The sequence below is a fragment of the Pteropus alecto genome, unplaced genomic scaffold, assembly GCF_000325575.1.
Source record: "Pteropus alecto unplaced genomic scaffold, ASM32557v1 scaffold61, whole genome shotgun sequence".
NCBI lineage: Eukaryota > Metazoa > Chordata > Mammalia > Chiroptera > Pteropodidae > Pteropus > Pteropus alecto.
Window position 1 is genome coordinate 17,316,999 of NW_006434835.1, and position 19,749 is coordinate 17,336,747.

Consider the following 19,749-nt stretch of genomic DNA (forward strand, 5'->3'; position numbering starts at 1 on the left):
CAATCAATTCTAAGACCCACGGAGCCAATTGAGATGAATTATGAGACTTTATTAGCCTGCCGGCGACTGACTCGACCACCCAGGGTTCGAGGAGATCAGCCCCAAGCTCCCAAAAGAGGCAGCTTATAAAGCCTAGAACCACACCCTGGTTTAACATCACACAAGCAAACAGATTAACCACACCCTAGTTAACATCAAACAAGCAAGCAGATCACAGAAGCAGAAGTTGGCCCTCAGCATATCTTTGCCCAGAACCACACCCTTAACACTCCTCTTGTACCTTTTGGGCATTTAAGTCCTCCCTCTGCTCCATTCTTTGCCCCTCACACCTCCTCTTTTCCCCCTCATTTGTTTCCATGGACGGACACAGCCTGACACGCTACTCAGAGATAAAACCAGTATGGCCTCCCAGTGGCTTGCCTGGTGAGGGTGGCCTCTGGGAGTGCTTACCTCCAGGTGGACCGACAGTGTCATGGGAGCTGTGGGTTGGAGCCTAGTCACTCATGCGCCCTCCCTGATCCGCTAATGTAGCCCAAGTGGCTGGTCTAGACATATTTGTCTTCCTATAATGGGCTAGGTTTGTCTAACACCCGTGTGCTATGAATGTTGCCTTTGAGCTTGTCATCTCCTCTGGCTTTATCCTATTAAGTGGCCACATCAGGGACTGTTCAATGACTTTATTTGTGTTTGCACTGCACTGACTCACCAGGGTTTCCAGTTAAGCACACTAGTCTTACTATTCTGTTATATAAGGAGTGGAGGTAGAAAAAGGAACCAGTGCACTTCTTAGGAAATGGATTCTTTGGGAGCCCATAGCATGACCAGGAAGTGTGTCAGTGGTTTCTAGGGAGACTCGATTCTAAAAATACTGGTGACCGAGTTCAGTCAAGCTGGCTTCCTGGTGCACCATTTGCATACAGTTTGCATCTGATGCTTGCATGCCTTACAGGCGTTGAGTGCTGTTCTCTGGCAATCTTCAAGCCAATGTGATCCTTTTTGTACCCAGGTGGTTTCAATTTTAATTTGTTGCCCTCTTACTTATTCATGGTGGCCCAGAAATGCAAAGCAATGGCGGGGAAGGGAAGCAAGAGGCAGAAAGAAGGCCAAGTGAGAGGGGAGAATGAGGGCCACGAGTGACCTTCTATGGGACATCTCTTTGGAGAGGCTGAGTCCAGTTAACAGTGTGGCCTCCAGAGAGGAGTGAGTCTCTTTAGTACAGATTCTCAGGGTTCCCAGCAACAGCCTGGTCTTCAGCTCTGCACTCCCGTGGCCAACGGATTCAGCCTCAGCAGCTGTCCTCTGACTGGGAGACGTGGCGCCCCCCTCCCATTTGGCATCCTTCGCCACATTGTGGGGAATGTTGACCTGACCTTCTTACCTGTGTTCTTGTCTTTGCAGTCCACTCTCTGAGACCTTCGGATATTAAATTTGTGGCAGCCATCGGTGATGTGGAAACTGTGAGTATTTGAGGAGACAGTGGGAGGTGGAGTTTGGGACTCATGACTCTCTCTGAATGAGCTCCCAGTAATCAGATGGGAGGTTTCATTTTGGGAGAGAGAAACATTCTCTGAGTTGGAGAAATCCTAAAATCTAGGGGGTTTTGAGTCTTTTTTTTTTCTTTTCTCTCTAATCAAATAAAACCTCCCTTTATGTTCAAGTGAGGAAACTTTTGGAGTGTTTCATTAATAAATTAAACCCATTGATACATTAAGTCGAAGATCACACAGAATTTTAAAAGTAATCTCTTAAACTTTCTATTAAAAAGATAAAGAAAAAATGTCCTTATTTGCTTGGTAAACTTTAAAAAATACTTCCATCTTTGCTAATACATTTTAAGTGGTATATTTTACATGGTTAGGCAAAGAAGGAAAAAAGCAGTAAGGAAAAGATGAACAGAGAGAGAGATATCTAGAGAGAAGAGGGTTGGAAGACAGAGTGAATGTCAGTGTGATTCCCCAGTCAGTCCTGGCTTCCGCCCCCCTCCTCCCACCCCATCTTAGTAAAGGCCTGCTACCCGAGCCGCCCCGCACCTCAAGTCCCAGCTGGACAGACCACTCAGCAGGTGTTCACTGCTCTGCCCAGAGCACGGCCACACCTCCCGCACCTGAACCAGAACATTTTCTCCCCACCAGTGTCTTCCTCCCGCCTTCCCTGCCAGTCTCCTTCCTTGCGTCCCTCCCCTGTCCCTGTACGCCCTTTAACCTCAGCCCCTTCGCCTGGGCCCAGGCTGCCGCCTCGCTGCAGGCCCCAGCCCACTACCCCAAGCACGGTGCCTGCTGTATGTAAGTTACAAGACTTCACATTGGAAACCTGACCAGCAGCCCAGTGAAGTCAGGCAGGCAGAGCTTCCCATCCTTGTTTTATTCCATCCGTGCTGGTGCTGAATGGAATGAGTGACTGTGTGTGTATGGATGGGGGGTGACGGTGGAAATTTGCTGCTGGGAGGGATGTGAAGGGGGGTTGTGGAATAAATGAGAAAAGAGGCTTCATGTTACGAATGGCACATTGACTTTGCTGAGCCCGTGTGTCCCTGCACGCCGATGGTTACGTTCCAGAGCCCGGAATGTGTGACACTCGCGGGCGAACCTCCGTATTCTTCCGCTTTGGGCAGGGAAATTCACTGCAAGAAAATCTCCACCCCAAGTCCGGTTTCTAAAGTTAAACCAATCGATGACTTCTATTCTTTGGTCTCAGCTCTGAAAGAGCTTCTTATTCATGAATTATTCAGACTCCACAGCTCCTGCCTGTCACTCAGCTCATCCTTTCTCCTCCTGTGAGCCTGAGGCCTGTGGCACTGGAATACAGCTTCTGTCCATGATGGTCTCCCAGCCCCAGAGTCATTATACTGATGAGCACCTCAGCCTTCAGGATAAAGCTTGAGAGCACAGCTCCTAGGAGGCCACCTCCCTCTGTCTGCCCTGAGAGCCTGCTGTCACGAACTGGTGCATAAAAAGTCAGGCTGGGGCAAAATAATGGAAAACAGTGAATTTAAAAAGGAAACAGTTCATAATGCTAATGCTTTTGCTTTGAGCTCCTGGAGCTTTCTGTAACCAAGGCACTATCGCTTACCTGTGACTGTAATTAGCGCTTATTTGTTTAATTGCTCTGGACTCTTTTCTTCATAGCACTTTAAAGATCAGATTTGTAAATGTTCATCAAAGTTACTCTCAAACTGATATGATACATGCTCAATATGAGAGACAAACAAAATACATATATTTATAGTATAAAAAACTGAGTTTGCCATTCACATCTCCTATTCTGCCTCAACACACACTTTTTTTTCAACATGAATTTAGAGCACCCAAAGTGGAGATTAGGTGGGTGTACCCAATATTATGCAAGTTGTATTGTTTTTTGCCTGCTTGCTAATAAATGTTGTTTAAGAAATTGTGTGTGTGCGTGTGTGTGTGTGTGAGAGAGAGAGAGAGAGCGAGAGAGAGAGAGAGAGAGAGAGAGACCTAAAGTAGAGTCAGACTGTAATATACTATCTGTGACTTGGTTTTTTGCTTAACTGTCATAGACATTTTTCTGGGCCAGGGAGGTTATAAGCCACTATGTCAAAATCCTGGAAGGCGGGGACTGTGTCTGGCTTAGCTTTGTGTCTCCAGCACCATAGTACCTGCCACAGGGCAGGCATCCAGCCAATGAAGAGTGCGAAGAGGAAATGACTGGCAGCAGGCAAAACAGAGACATCGGCGTTTCCTGGGTTTGCCCAGCTTTACCTTGCTCACTGAGCTCTTCCCCTCACTTTGAGCCTCATTCTTCTTGTTCTCCTTTCTTTCCCCGCTCACCTGTCTACACCCCTCCCCCCATCAAGCTTGGTCTGAGGAAGACTTCTGCTACTAGTCAGACTCCCTTTGGTTGGGCACAGACTTTTCCATGTTGTCTCAGCCCCAGGAGAGCTGCTTTTCTCATGACATCACCTGTCTGGCATCTTTGGCTGGCTCCTTGGGGAGAAGCAAGGGACTCCATCCCCAGTTAGAGAAATGTCATGGTCAGCCCGTGCTCCTGAGAGGACTTCTGAGGCATGATCCAATTGTGTAGACCGGCTGTCATTTGAGTCAGGTGGTTAAGGATAAACAGACTCTTTAAAGAGAAGCAGCAGCAGGCTGGGTATAGGCAGTGTGGGTACAGCTGTCACCTGTCACCACCATACCTGAAGACACTGTCTTCTAGGAATTTAAATCTCTGAAAATAATACTACTGACAGCAGCTAATGTGTACTGAGCACCTTCTATGTTGTGGGCAGGATTCCAAACACCCCTAGGACCTTTTGCAAAAGACACAATTCCCGGGTGGGTCACCCTGTGTCACCTCTGGCCCAACAACAAGGGCACCTTTCCAATAGAGAGGGTCCTGGTCATCTAGGATCTTACCAAGAGAAAAATCAGAACCTTATTTTGTTCTTTCAAAAAGTATTTATTGAACAAATATTTATCGAGTACTTATGATGTGTCAACATCGTCCTAGGCTCAAGGAATATAGTCCGAAGCAAAACAGACAGAAATCCCTGCTCTCGTGGTTCTTACATTCCGGTCAGGGGAGACAGACAATAACCAAAATGAGTCTTAGATTATGGACAGTCACAGCGACGCTATCTCCTTTACTTCTATGTAGAGTGTGAATAGGGTTTCACGATGCGTTTAAATCTAAGCTCTCCTGCCCCATTTCTGTTCTGAGGGAAATGGTCACACCATCTATTGCTCTGGGTTCTGACCAACGATGCTGTGCAGGAAGCCTGACATTCACGGGCAGATTGGACCCTTCCCTGGATCCGTGGGTTCCCTTTTATCACTGAGAGGGGCTGTCAGGTAGCCGGGGTCTCTCGGGGTCACCCGCCTTCCCTGGCTGGGTGTTAATGCTGCTTATCTTTTCCAGCTTCCAGACTCAGGAACAGCCGACATAGAGAATCACCAATGGTAAATACCTTGGAATCACAGAGAAGCAGGGCTGAGAGGAGCCTCAGTGCTGATGGGCTCTCATCCCCTGGTTTCACCGATGGGGAAGCCTGAGGGCCAGGCTGGCGAGGCCTTGCACTGGCTCTCTTAGGAGCAGGTGGCAGAGTCGGGGACAGAACCCAGCCTCCTGCCTTCCAGTCCAACACTCGCCATGCCTGGCTCCCTGGGTGAAAGGAAAAGCAGAAAAGGCCAAAGGGGGGATTCTTGCTTCCCACCACCAGGCTTATGGCTCTGCTCAGGGGATAGCGTGCAGGGTGGACCAGGTTCAGCCTCATTCTACACAGGGCTCTGCAGCTCGGGCCCTACTGGAGATGTGGAGAGGAGGGTTCAGATGGAGCTGTGCAGCCCATTTGGGTAAATCCATTGCCATCCAAGCTATGTCTCTGACTCCAGGAAGGATAACCCCAGAACCTGAGCCAGGCTGAGCCAAAGCTGGTCATGACGCAGACCCCAGCAAGCAGCCCAAGGAAAGGGTTGTTGGCAGGTGACAACTGCCGTCTGATGCTTGCATGTTTGCTTCTACTTGTAGGACTGGAAAAAGGCCAGAGCAGGTGTGCATGGGAGTGGTGACAGGTGAGTTCTGTGTATTTATGGCCAGATTCCAGATTGTCCCTATCCCTCCCAACACAACAGCATTCTAGTTAACGAAGAGAATATCCTATCGACTGCTTCATCACTGAGCCTAAAGAGAAAGGAGGAGGCATTCTGAGACAGACAGGGAGCCCGGGTATGAAAAGGCACATATCCTATGAGAGGTTTCTCTGAGCAGAGAGAAGTCAGGAGGCATTGGGTGACATTAGGGGACATGGGAGCAGGGCCCAGCACTGGCTGGGCCAGAGTCCCAAGGCTCCTTCTCCCCCAGAGTCCCGAGGCTCCTTCTCCCCCAGGCCTCCAGGACCGGACTAGTAGCGTGTCATCTGGGGAAAGGGCCTGCCATTTATTGCTTCCCCGCACCAAGGAGAAGACCCCAGTCTAATTTTCAGCTTATTTCATTTTGTAATCACTTCCTTGCTTATAAAATAGATATTGCAATTGGGTTCAGAAAAATGAAATGAAGAAAAGGAAAATCAACTATATAGCTCACTATCTAGAGATAATCATGAACGTTTTGGCCTTCTTCCGTATGAATGCCATCTGTGACCTGTTGTTTTGTTTTCATTTAACATCAAATGTCTCTTATGACTCTATTAAGTCACCTGAGACCCTAAGTCCTTTAACGCCAGCTGAATTAGCCTGGTGGGATATTAGAGTCACCTCTGCTTGGTGCTCACAAGTCAATGACAAGGAGTGAGAAGGCTCAGACCCCAATGCACGTGCTCTTCCCAGCTGACACTTCTGGAAGAATAATGACAGCAAGGTGGCTAGTGCCTGTCAATTCAGCCAGTGATTTTCACCAAGGGCCTGGGAAGTATTAGGCTCCTTGCAAAGGACGGGGACGACTCCGACACTGGCCCTGCTTTCAGCCCTCGCCACCCAGCAGGGGAGGCTGAGGCCTGCTGTCCAGCCTTCCAGGGTCCGATGGACAGGTGGTAGCCAAAGTGGTAGGAGGGTGCCCTTGCAAAGGGTCAAAAGGTTCTGAAAAACGACGCCCTTACTGACTTAGCGACTGTCATCGCTCTGTCTAGGTTTGGCCCTGTTTACCTTTAAATGGTAGAAAGAAAAAAAAAAAAAACAACGAAATATTTGTCTTGTCTGGGATGATGGAATGTAGTTTAGACCCTGAAACCACAAAGACAGCTTATTTGCCTGATTTTTTAGTTTGTCTCCTTTTTATTGTCCCTCACCCACCTGATAACAAGTCCTAACTGCCCCTCCTTTAGCAGAGAGTGACCAGGAGCCCCACCTGGCCAGAGGCGCCGCCGAAGGCTGGGCAGTGAGGGCTGATCTGGTGCCCGGATGTCCTCAAAGGCAGGACTCATCGTTGCTGCTAGTGAATCCAGCCTACATTAGGCAGGGGGAGGGAAGGAGGAGTGGAGTGTGAGTCCTGGAAGCTCAGCTGGGTGACCAAGCCAGCAGAGGAGCCAAGGAGAAGGTGCTCTGGGGACATCTAGGCCCCCGCAGTGTGCAATGGGGCCAGCCCGAGCTCAGTCCATCTATCCTTCAACCCCAGGACCTTATAGCTCTTCAAATCTAGCCACGCTTTGCCTACCACAGCCAGCATGCAGATGGGAAAACTGAGTCGGGGGTGGCGGGGCAGGGGAAGGGACTTTCTCAAGTTACATGGTTCGTACCTGGCAGAGTCCCTGTGGACTCAAGTGGTCCTGCCCCACAGCCTGTGCCCTATCCTGACCCCTCTGGCGATCCAGAGAGAGAACAGACCAGGTACACAGCAGATGTAAAACAAAATGACGGGCAGATTTATGTGAAAAGATCTAAGGTCCTGTTTGACCACAAGAAGCAATATCATACAAATACCTTTAACTACAAAGCAGTTCTCTTTCAAAGACCTAGAGCAGACATTCATGTTCTATCGTTCACCCTCACAGAGTCTCCTGAGGTGAAGTGTTCTCCCCACCCATACATACTCAGTCGACCCTCACAGAGTCTCTCTCCTCAGGTGAAGTGTTCTCCCCACCCATACATACTCAGTCATACCACTCACTTACACACACACTCACACTCAATTCACACTCACATGCACACACACATACTCAGCTCACACGCTCACACTCAGCTCGCATACTCTCATGCTCGTTCACACACACACACACTCACATGCACACACACATACTCAACACACACGCTCACACTCAGCTCGCATACTCTCATGCTCATACGCGCTCGCAACACCACACACACACTCACATGTGCACACACACTGTCCTAAAGTCTTCCACTGGCCTCAGAGGTCTCTGTCTTCTCACCACGTGTGGGAATGGGCTCCTTCTGCAAGGTGGTCAGTACTTAGAAAAGGAAAAGGAAGTTCATTAGTTCGGGACAGGATGAAGATGGAGCCACACACGACTTGGGTGGCTGCCCAGCCCGACAGAGCTGAGTGACCGGTCTCCCAACTCCAGCCCAGCTCCCCACCCCTTCTCTGTCTGCTGCCTGCACAGTGTCAGCTCCCTGCACAGGGAGCCCCTTTAAAGCCGCCTTCTGGATTCTGCTCCCACGAAGCCCCAGACACTTCTGGATGGGGGCAGAAGGGACGGGGGACTGGGGAGGGGGTGGAGGCATCTCCTTCTCATCACGCTCTCCCCCGTCTGCCCTCTCATGTCTCCTGGGAGCAAGACACAACTGCTCCTTGACAGCACTATTTTTAGCGGTCCTCTGGCTGTCAGCTCTGGGACATGTTCTCTGTATGTTCCCTGGAGCTTTCCCACCCTGCTGTCACTCTCAGAAGAAGGGAGGGGGACCGGGAGGCAGCCTGCCTGGGTCTCAGTCCCACACACTTTCTCTCATAGGGCCATAGCACACAACGGTAAAAACCTTTGGCATCTGAGGGCTTTGGTTCAAATCCCAGCAACTTCAGTTAGCCTGGAGACCTCGAGCGGGTTGCTTAGCTTCTCTCAGCCTCAGTTTCCCCTTCATACATGTAAAGCGCTTAGCACTGGGCCTGGCCTAGGACTTAAAAGATGTTAGTCCCTTGCAGCCCGAGGCAGTGCGAGGTCCCGCTTTGGAACAGGGGCAGCAACCGTGGTACCTCCCCGCAACTCCACAGGCGACCTCCAGCTGTCAGAGCCACAGCCTCAAACCCGCGCTCTCTTTAGTCCTTTCAGAAGTCATCCGACGCTTCAATCCCTCTGTGCTGAGGCCCGTGTGCACCCCTGGGAAGAACGTGGGACCCCACAGTGGTGCCGAGTAAGTCCCTTTGCTAGCTCTCTCCAGGGCTGTGGATTCCTGCCAGTCTTGGACATCTGGGCGGGAGGGTCTGGCAAAGTCAAAAAAGGCTTAAAAAGTAGAGGTCTGTGTTAAGTCAAAGCCAAAATGCCTCTCCTGGCTGATTTCAGTCTCCCCGATAGGCCTGATTTAAAAAGTCAGGCCAATGTCTGTCCTCCAGAAGCCAGGGGCGGTGCAGTGCAGCCTTGGGCTCAGAGACTGGCATCTGGGCAGGGGTGAGGGGCAAACTTCTAGCCCTGGGCAAAGTTGTATTTATCTGATTTTCTCTCTGCCCTGCTCCGCCTGTGCAGGGACTTGTGGATTCAGGCAAAAGAACTGGTGAGGAGCATGAAAGAGAACCAGGTAAGAATCTACTGGACTCTCTGGTTGGGGCTGCCCGTGCCTGGTGCAAGGCAGTCAGACCAAACACATCAGGCAGCCGTGACTGCAGCCATTGTGCCCTGAATTCAGCAAGGAAGGCCTGGGCACTCCAAAAATGCCCTTCCCGTGGTGATTCTCCGGAGACCCTTAAAACATAGGGCCACTTCTTATGTGCACAATGGCATTATTCTGTGTGGTCCGGCTAAAAGTTAGCAGATGGAGTAAGTGACATCTTACTTAGGGAGGTGGTTGAGAGCTTAGGTTTTAGAGGGTGTCCGGTTTGAGAGTGAATCCTGAATTCTCCCCCTATTAGCTATGTGATACTGAGTAAGGCATTTGACCTCTCTAAGCCTCAGTTTTCCCATTTATGAAATGGGTGTAATAAAAGAAGCTACAGCACAGGACTTAGGGAGGATGAAATGAGGAGTCGGGCGTGCCTGGCACTATGAAAGCCTATAGTCGTCATTGCCATTGAAGTGGTGATTGCTGTTATTATTAATTACCGTATTCATTTTAGCCCTGAGGTGGAGGCCTCTGTAACATACATGCTGGGGCCCTGGTACGCAGACTTCTAGCAGTTCACATGGTTTTTATTTGGTAACTCATGAGTTTGTAAGAAGCATCCTCCAATCTTTGTGCTTTTCTTACGGACAAGTATCAAAGCAGGTCTTGCTGCCACGTCTGGCTCTAACCAAGTGCTGAGCCTGGACCGCTGGAACCAAGGTCGGCCGCTGTCTCAACCAGCCATGCATTTATTAAAGGGATCGGGCATTAAAGCCAGACCATTACAGGTTATATAGGGACAGCAACAAATGCAGGAGCTGTGCCGTAAAGAGTTGGTTTCTCCCTAACGAGAGAATCCCAGAATTTCTGGAGGAATAATAATCTGGAGAATAGCTGGGAGGTCTTGAAACCAACGTCGTAATTTTACAGATGAGGAAACTGAAGTCCCAGAAGGTATGTGACTGGTCCAAGTTCACACAGCTAGTTAGAGCTAAAATCTAAGGTGTCTGATTCACAGTCCAGCACTCCTCAACTACATCACGCTGCTTCTTAAAGAACAAAACACAAGTTTACTTTTGGTTCCATGAGTGACACGTGTTTATTCAAAGTTAAAAAAATTAGAAAACACAAATGAACATAAAGAATATTACCCAGAGATGATTACCGTCGACAACTCAGGGTACATCTCTTTCCACATTTTTTTCCAAATACATTTATTCCAAGCATCTGTGTATATTTTATAAAACAAGGAAGCTACTAGATGTAGATACTTTTTGCAACCTAATTTCCTCAATACAATATTTCACATGACATTAATTACATTTTCCAGCATACTTTTAACAGCTATGTAGTATTTCATCTTATGAGTGTTCCACAATTTACACAGCAATCCCATATTTAGACATTTATGTCGCTTTAGTTTTTTACTGTATGAACAAGGCTTCATTGTTGTAGCTAAATCTTTCGTGTATCCTTATTTCCTTAAAATACAGTCTGAAAAATGGAATTCTTGGATAAAAGGGTATGCCCTTAAAAAATAGTTTTTGATATATTTTTCCAACTTGCCTTCCAGAGCTGTTCATACAACTTTAGATTCCCATCATATACTTTGAAAAAAAAAATATATAAATATGATTTCATGGGGATGGGTGTATGAAATTGAAAGACAGGGAGAAATAGTTCTTTTTGTACCAGGCCTTACTACTATCTCTTTTCGATGCTGTTTCCCTTTCCTTTAGCAACTTGACTTTCAAAATGACTGGAAGCTCATCAACGTGTTCTTCAGTAACACAAGCCAGTGTCACCTGTGTCCCTCCGCCCAACAGGTAAACGGCAGGCTGGGAGGCAGAGGGATTGCAAATCTCAGGTGGGTAGAGTAAATGAACTAAACCTGCCTGATCTGCACCTGTCAGGGCCTGATGGCATCTATTTCAGAGTAGATAGATAGATAGATAGATAGATAGATAGATAGATAGATAGATAGATAGACAGACAGATACATACATACATACATACATACATACATACATACATGCCACATACATACACAATAGGGGCTCAAGCAACCTAATACCGGGACTGCTGTTTTTAACTTACCATATTTTATATCAAATTGAAGTATAGATAAACTTAGTCAATGATCATTCTACAATTGGGGAAAAACAGCTTCCTGGTTAAAAATCTTTTTGCGTCTCTTAACTCTGATTTCTTTTAAGTACTGAATTTAGAAAAGAAAGTAAGATGTGTGCTCTTGTCATTACCTCTTGAACTCTGGTTGTAATGGGAGGCCTGCTGTTTTTGTATATTCTCCAGGCTCTTTAGCTTTCCTGGGAACAGGATATGAACCATGTGGCTTCATTTATTATTCATGTAGGTGACTATCTAGGACTTAAGTCTTTATTGATGATCGTCCAGGTCAGGATCAGTTGAAAGTGTAAGGAGTGGCTTAGATACCAAGGCTATGAGGACATAAATGGCACACAGACTCTTCTTCAGGAGTCTGAGGCATGGTTGCCACCAAGCTGGCTCTGCCACTTATAGCAAACCAATTCCTTGCCCACTGTCCCCTCAGCCCCCTTCCAGGGCCTCCACCACGACACGGGCATGGGTCGACGTTTCTCAAGGTGCTGTCCTCCTCGGTTCTGAGCCCTCCTTCCACAACATGTACTCGGCCTTCCTCCGAATGCCCCGTGGCTCCACTGACTCCTGCCCCATCGCCAAAGCCCCCTCCCTTTAGAGATGTTGGGTCGTGGGAGAACGCGGATGCAAGCCTCCCTTCCCTAGTCAGCTCTTGTTGAGCAGTCTTCCTGCAGATCTCCTGGGTTTGTGGCAAATAGACCTCGAAGGTTTGTTGTTCTACTTCACCCACGCCCAGTGAAATTTACACGCTCAGTTCTCTTCCCCCTCCCCAGCGTTTCCGTTTGGTCGTTACGCACGCTTCTTTATGATTTACACATTCATGCATTAAAGTGCTCAAACGAGCACTTAGGCATTGCCATATTTCTCTATATCGTCACACATTTATCCATCCATCAAAAAGTTGTCTATTCATGCATAAAGTCATTCTCTCTTTTTATATGGAGACACATGCTGTTGTATTTATGAGTATGTTCATGCTAGCTTTTGTTTGATTTTTTTTTTAATGTTGGAATGCTTTCACTGATGCTTTACTCACTCATGATTTCTTCCATACTCTTCTTGCACTCAAGCATTTTTATTTGAATTCTTGCATTCTTTCATGTATTTGTGCTTTCAAGCATTCTTAACTACACGGTACTTTCTGTGTGTATGTATCCATTTATGCATTATTTACTTTTATTGGTTTTAGTTACATAAGCAATGCACAAATGTTTTCTCCTTTTAAAAAATGAAAACATTACAGTTCAAGCTAAAATACCCTTTGGCCACCACCTCTATTCCTCTCCCTTTTTATTACTAAGCCTTTTATATATCTGTGAATCCTAGTATTATTTTGCGTGTGTGTGTGTGTGTGTGTGTGTGTGTGTGAATTAGAAAGATATAACATGAATAGTATTATACTGTATGCACTATTGAGCGATTTTTTCAGTAACCAAGTATTTTTGAGGTCTAGTCATGTTGATACATATGAATTGAGCTTATTCCTGTTATTTGCAAAATAGTTTTATATTGTGTAAATTTACTACATTTTATTTTGTTGTTCCCTTTTGTTGGCCATTTAGGTGTTTCTAGTTTTTCACTATTATAAACAATCTTGCTTATTTACTTGAACCTTTTAAAAAAAAAATACAGTGATTTTTCAGACTGTAAATTAAAGTATGTTCATAGGTCAGAAATCAGTTTAAAAGATTGCAATTAAAATTATAAATATAGAAGTAAAATAGAATAAACTATAACATTAGTATTCATTGCATACAGTCAGGTAAATGTTAGTTCATGGTTATTTTTGCTTATTTCTAGATATGTGTCCTGAGTTGTGATGTGAAACATATGTAACATTTGCAGCTCCTAGGTCTGGCTCTCAGCCAGCTTCTCTTCATCCCCGCAGCCACACTTCTGCTGCCCAGACCCCCCACTCACCTCCTGGTCTTCCCGGTGGTGCCTCTGGCCACAGCTTCCTCTTCAAGTGCACTCAGTGGCATAGCTCAGGCCCCTGATCAGAGAAGTCCTTACACAGCACTTTGCATTCCCAAAGCACATCTCAGGTTCCGTCTCTCCCTGGGGGCTTGTTCTGCAGAGTTCCGGGGGCCACTGGAGGTGCCTCTGAGGGCACACACAAGGCTGAGAGGTGGGCTTCCGGCTTCCAGCTGACTTCACGGAGCAGCCCCGCCTTTACCTGTGCCATAGGTCAAGTTTCCTGAAGAAGTTCGTGTGAGAAAAGGGTGTTTTACTGTTAAGAAATGATAACCTCCTTTATCCCCTACTTAAGACCTGGAATTTTTCTCCCCTGCTAGGACTTCCAGCCCTTTTTGTAGGGAATAGACAAGGCCTGTGTGCGCATTTGTTCTTTAGGGGTTTCTTAAAACCGAGGTCATAGGAGAATAAAATCAGAAGCCATCCATTAGGCAGTGACAATGCCTCAGGGCCGCTGTCGCGTTTCCAGCTATTCAGAGGCAGGTAGGTGCTTCAGAGGTAACTGATGACCTGGCTCATTGCAGTAACACAGGATGCTTGTAGGGTCTGGATTCTTTTTACTGCTCTCTAGTTAAAGACTAGTTTTGTTAATGAATAAGATTTTAAAAAATCAGTTAAAAAGAATAGAAAAAAAATGAAGAGAAAAAAGCCAAGGACACTGCAAGAAAATATATATAATTATTTGTTGCAAATGCTTTAGGAAGCAGGTGTCAACATTTTGGAGGGGACACTGGCAGGATGATTCAAGAAATCTGAAGTGTTTGTATCTTTTCACTGAATACGCCTCATTAGAATAAACGTCAAGGAAATAATTTATTAGAAAAAGTTAAGTTTTGTCTCAGGCACATGTTTGATAATATAGCATTCTTCAGACTCTAGGGGCAAAAGATGTAAATGAAAATATGCAGGTTCATTTGGAGAAATAAGCTTTTTCCTGACTTTGGTTTCAAGGAGGAGTTTATTATGTCCGACCTTATAGACAAGGGACATTTTATAGGCATGTAATGTCTTCCACTAAGAAACAGGGACAGTTAGTTATGACCAAGTGACAACCTGGAGTGACTGGATGGGCCCTGATTTCGCTCTGCAGCTGTCCATAAGCTCCTTGACAAAGAGTTTTCTAAAGCAGGCTTTGCTGTCAGGGAAGAACCACGCAGGGCTCCGCGGTGTCCCTGGGGAAGGCAGATGCCCTGAATGGGTATGGATGGGCGGCGAGGACCTTTCTAGACAGAGTTCCCAAGGCTCTTCAGAAGGAACAGTGAGATGCTTAATGTCATGCTCGGAGAGAGACTCACTCCGACCGAAAAAATGAGACAAGGCTTTATTGCTGGCCATGGCAACAGAGCGGGCTGAATTGGCTTCCAGAGAATAACGCCCCAGCAAAGCAGAAACTGGGGAGGAGGGACACTGCCCCACATGCGTCCCGGCCCGAGTGATTGGCAGCTATCTCCAGAGTCACCGCCTATGTCTCCCCAGGAAACAGCGCAGCTCCTGGGCCTCCCCGGTCTTCCTGTCTGAGCCAAGTCGCCTCAGGGGATGGCTGGTTTGTAGGCAGCTTAGGAGTTGGTGTTGTTATAAAGTTTATTTTTGTTTGCCATTTTTTTGTTTTTGTTTTTACTCTGGAAAGGTAGACCGGGGTCTATTTTTGAGCTGGTCTTATTTAGTTATTTATTTTCATTACTTGCAAAGAATGAGTGGGTACGGGACGCCTTTAAATACTCAATGACAGGAGCCCTTTTCTTACTTGGGGAAAATGTGACAGGGAGAGTTCTGATACAAGAGTAGCCAGGTAGAAGTTTTAAGGCCCGTCTGGGTCCTGAAATCCAAGGGTAATTGTGTTCCCCCTTCGGATCTGATATTCTTCAGATAAAAGTGATTCCATCAGCCTTGGGGAGTGAATCCTGTTTCCCATCCCTGGATGTGAGCTTTAGAATTGCCTTGACCTTGAGTTTTCCCTTCCTTGACATGGAACGTCTCATTTGGGGGAGTTTGGTTTTTTCCTGGTAGATGACAGGTTGGGGAAGTCAGAAAATGGACAAAATCCTAGGAAGCTCTGGGAACTCTACACTCGTTTAAGTGAAACTGGGGTCTAGTAGAGCCTTTGTCGCTGTCATCTCTGCTGAGGGCAGGGGTTGGGGAGGGGAAGGGACAGGCCAAAGTGAACCTAAGCATCCTTGGCCCCATGTTCCCTGTCCTCACCTACATTCAGCACATCTCTCCTCTCACAGCCAAAGGACGTGATGGGTGGCATGGACAAGCTGACTAGGATGCTGGACTACCTGCTCCAGGAGGTGAGGCCTGCAGCTCCCCCAACTCTGTGAGACCACACACCTGGCGCTTCCTCACGGATGCCTTCTGCAGCCATGAGCAAGCTGCCCTTCTGAGGGTTGGCAAGGCAGGTTCTGGTTACTCTCCAACAGCCTCCACTGAGTTGAAAAACATGGAGTAGTGCCAGATTTCCTGTGAGGAGGATAAGACCCCAGGGAAAGGGTCTGGACGAGCCCATCTTTCACTCTTTTAAGGAAAACCTGGGTCAGGTATAGAGCCCTACACTCGTGCAAAAGATATTTCTGACAGAGTCATCTGGGGAGGAAGAAGGAATAGAGCACAGTTCTTCACGGGGGACTTGGTGACCCGCTCTTTCCCGAGACCTTTCTCTGACTGAGTCTGGGGCAGTGGTGGCCTGGAGGGGCCTGGAGAATCTTCAAGGCTTTCTTTTCTAGAGGGACCACGATGAGTGCTGCAGCTTCCAAGACTCCAGGGGGAGCTCTGTGGCTCACACCTACCCCTGAGCTCCCTGAAGAGGCAGCTTTCCATCGCAGCTTCCAGAGAGGGTTTAGAGTCCCATCCACTGTGGTCCTGCTCCCCTGTTGACACTGTGGTGGGGAGGTGCCCTGCCCACCATGAGGGATGGCGAATGACACATTTCTGCACAACCAACAGGGCTGGCAGTTTAGGACCAACATCAAGCAAGCATCTCCCAAAGAGGCTTCACATACTTACCCAGACCCCAAGCTCGGCTCAAACTAGGGGTTCCAGGGAGGACCCTGGGAAGCAATGGTGACTTAGAAAATGTCCATCTTCTCCCTCGTATACTCCTAGGTCCCTAAAGCATTTGTGAACCTGGTGGATCTCTCTGACGTTGTGGGGGCCTCTCCCTGGCATCAGGAGACTCATCTCAGGTAAAAAGGGGAGTGGAATGGGACTAGTGTTTGTTGAGTGGTCGCCATGTGCCAGGCAGGCACTGTGCGGGGCACTTCACGTGCATTAATGCTATGAAGAAAACCCAAAGGTTGGAGGCCGAGAGAGAGTAAGTACATGTGTGACATGTGTGAGACCACACAGCTAGTGAGCAAAGTCAGGCTCGGGGAGGAGCCCTCCGCCAAGTACTGTTCTGGGGACTGAGCGAAAGGATGAACTATTCAGTCTGGTCAATACAGTGCCGGATGACCTGCCCCCACCAGGATGCTCTGAGAGTCTGAAACAGGTGTGGCAAAGCATCCATAAGCCGAGAAGTGACAGTTCTAGAAATGGGAAAGAACAAAATTGAGCCTAAATGTATTTTATCTTCGCAGAACATGATTCCCACATATTTCTGAAATTAGTCATAGAATTTTTTACTCTTTGAACCCAAATCCGAAGATTCCTGGCTTAGCACCCAGAAAAGAAGTTCATGTGAAAAAAGTTAGGGTAGGGACGGCTGGAGGTGGTCACAATGGAAAGAGCGGACCCTGCTGAGAGGAAAGGAGGGTTCTGAAGAGAAAGGGCACCTGGAGTTGGGGGAGGGAGCATTGGAGGGGGTGTGGAAGCAGCAAAGGCGGGTATAACCGGTGGAGGGTGAGAGCATGTCTCCACACCCCTTCCCCACGCCAAGGAGCCTGACCGCAACGTACCTTTCCACTCTACCCTTTATTCTCTCCAACATGTGCTCCCCGCCTTCTCCGGCACCCTCTGAGACTTTCCATTTCTCCTTCCCCACTCCCTGAGCGACTCCCCGGCGCCCTCAGCCCCCACCTTCCTTGTTTTCCCATGGGGCAGCCTGACGCTGTATCCACACTCTCGTTTCCCGCTTGTTTTAACCTGCAGCTCCACAGCAGAACCCTGCAGCTGCCCAGGGGAGACCTCGAAGCTGTTCAGGGTTGTGACACAGTGGTCCTATCAGGTGAGCCCGCTCTGGGAGACTGGCAGCTGGCTCACAGGGGTGGGGGGTCGTGGAAGAGAACAGGGGCAGTAGGGACAATTGAAGTGCCAGTTTGCTGCAGTAAGACTTCTCCGACTGAACGTGGAACCGAAGAGCGCTACTCTCGGTTCACTCCCTGGGGATGGCTTGGTATCCCTGTAGGTAAAGTGGGGACGACGATCCTGGCAGGTTGGGAGGGGGGCGGTGGTGGTGCTTTCGGTAAAGGATAGTGAAGGACTTTGCAGATTCATTCAGAGATGGGTTTGATAGTCATCACCGCTTGTATCGCTGCATCTGTGGCTGGTCAGCTGGTTTTGCCTCAGACTACAGCCCATGGGAAACTCGGGATTCCCAAAGATGTGCATTCTAGTTTAGCAAAGAGACCCCAAGAGAGTGAAGATGGATCAGTGGGAGCCATCATTTCCATCAGCAAACAGCTCAAAGCACAGTTTTTATTGACATGCGCTCGCATGATGACTTTTGTTTAAAAAGAAAGTTATATATAAAGCTGTGTGGCATTTCTCTCACTCTGGAAATAACATGTTTCGAATGGTAAATGGCACATCCCTCTATGGAACTTAGCCCTGAACAGAGCCTGGGGGCCCTAGCTGTACGCTGGTCTTGTGTGTCCTTTTCAAACTCTCTGAGAATATATTTCGGGTCTATCTCTGGTTTACCTGATGCTGAGACTTCAGAGGAAAAATTAAAAACCTGATTTAATTAATCAAAGGTCCCAAAGCAGGAGACGAGAGGGAGCTTCCTACTAGCATTTAATTCAGAGCAGCACATGGTGGGTGACTGTGACCGAGTTGCTGCTGAGACCTCCCTGCTTGTGCTCCTGGGTGCGCATCTCTGTTCCCCTCTTCAGGAAAGCTGGGGACGTCTCCTGGCCTCCAGCAAGTACAACGAGCAGGAGAGCTTCGCAGTGGTTTTCCAGCCCTTCTATGAGACAGCCCTGGAGCCACTCTCGGTGAGTGAGGGTGGCCGTGACCTACACCCTCTCCCTCTCCCGCCCAGTTCCCCTCCACCGAGCCCAGGATGTGCAGTCTCGGGAAAAATGCTGCAACATTCCCTTATCCTTTCTTGCCGATTTCCCCATGGGACTGGAGGTTCTGAGAGGCAGAGCTGCCCAGAGGTAAGGAGCACGCACTTGAGCCAGAGGGCTCCTGGCTCTGAAATGCACCAGCTGTGTGACCTCAGGGAAGTTGTCAGGACTCTCTGTACCTCGGGTCCTCACCCGAGAAATCAGAGCCATTATTAACATTCCCTCCCTCTGGGGCGGTCGTCAGGATCACGTGAGTGAATGCGTGAAGCCCTCAGTACCGCATAGCTGTTGTGACGACTCAGGATAGGATTTCCGGGGCACCACGTCGCCCTCTTCCCTCTGTAGATTCTGCATCTACCCTCGGAAGGGAGGGTAATGTGAGTTGCCCTGACTCCACCAGGTCACTTGGGAAATGCCTCTTACCCCAGTGGGGTGTCCAGACCATGAGCATGGCTGGTGGGGTTGACACATGCTCAACAGGTTCTCCCTGACACCGCTGAGGCTTCAGCACTGGGTGCCAGGGACAGTCCCTCCTTGTCATCTCCTGGCTGGAGTCATTGTGCCCCCTCTAGGACTCAAACCATGTTTAAATAGTGGTTTTAAAAGGACGGGGAGAAACATTGGTTCCTAGGCCTTGCTCCTGCTCGGACCACGTGTGAGTCACTTAGCTATCACCACTCCTCCTGCCGGTTAGTTCAGTCGTGGAGATCTCCATGATGATCAGGAGCCACCAGGGTGTGACCTGCTCCTGCAGGCCCTCGCCTGTGAGCCCTGACACCAGACAGAGGTCCTATAAGTACCTGCTTGTTAGGGGGCTGAGAGGAAGAGTATGGACAGATCAAGGCCACCCCATCTCTGCCAGGGAGAGCTTCAAAGTGTGTGGCAGGTCCACCCATCCTTGGAGTAACACAGGGGTTCCTGTTCTTTTTCAGGGGCAGTGGCCACTCGAAGACCCCATCACATTCGCTGTGAATCTCTGGAACACCATGGTGAGTGGCTGGGGGTCCTGGGAGGCTGCTGTGCCAGCCTGGGGCGTTGGCCCACAGGAGGGGCAGGGCCTCTACCACCGTGCCCACTCTGCCCACTACTTGGATGGAGGGGCAGCAGGATGCCAGCCAGATCCCAGAACAGTGATTCTGGGCCGCCAGGGAGCCTTCTCACACCTGGTGACAGCCCAGCTCTGACAACGGGGAGCTTCTTCTCCTCGTTCCAAGGCTGAGCCACAGCCCAGACAGTGTAGCCCAGGC

General features: G+C 48.5%; 1 protein-coding gene across 1 annotated transcript in view; it reads left to right on the forward strand.

Annotated features, from left to right (window-relative positions):
- The window catches only part of PLB1 (phospholipase B1), a 120,842-nt gene that overhangs the window by 22,234 nt on the left and 78,859 nt on the right, over positions 1–19,749 (forward strand). The window contains exons 5-15 of the mRNA XM_006910435.3: positions 1,399–1,457; positions 4,882–4,922; positions 5,491–5,534; positions 8,672–8,762; positions 9,092–9,143; positions 10,904–10,990; positions 15,506–15,568; positions 16,380–16,459; positions 17,364–17,439; positions 18,326–18,427; positions 19,435–19,491. Coding sequence (XP_006910497.1) covers positions 1,399–1,457; positions 4,882–4,922; positions 5,491–5,534; positions 8,672–8,762; positions 9,092–9,143; positions 10,904–10,990; positions 15,506–15,568; positions 16,380–16,459; positions 17,364–17,439; positions 18,326–18,427; positions 19,435–19,491 — 752 coding nt within the window. The remainder of the gene's footprint in view (positions 1–1,398; positions 1,458–4,881; positions 4,923–5,490; positions 5,535–8,671; positions 8,763–9,091; positions 9,144–10,903; positions 10,991–15,505; positions 15,569–16,379; positions 16,460–17,363; positions 17,440–18,325; positions 18,428–19,434; positions 19,492–19,749) is intronic.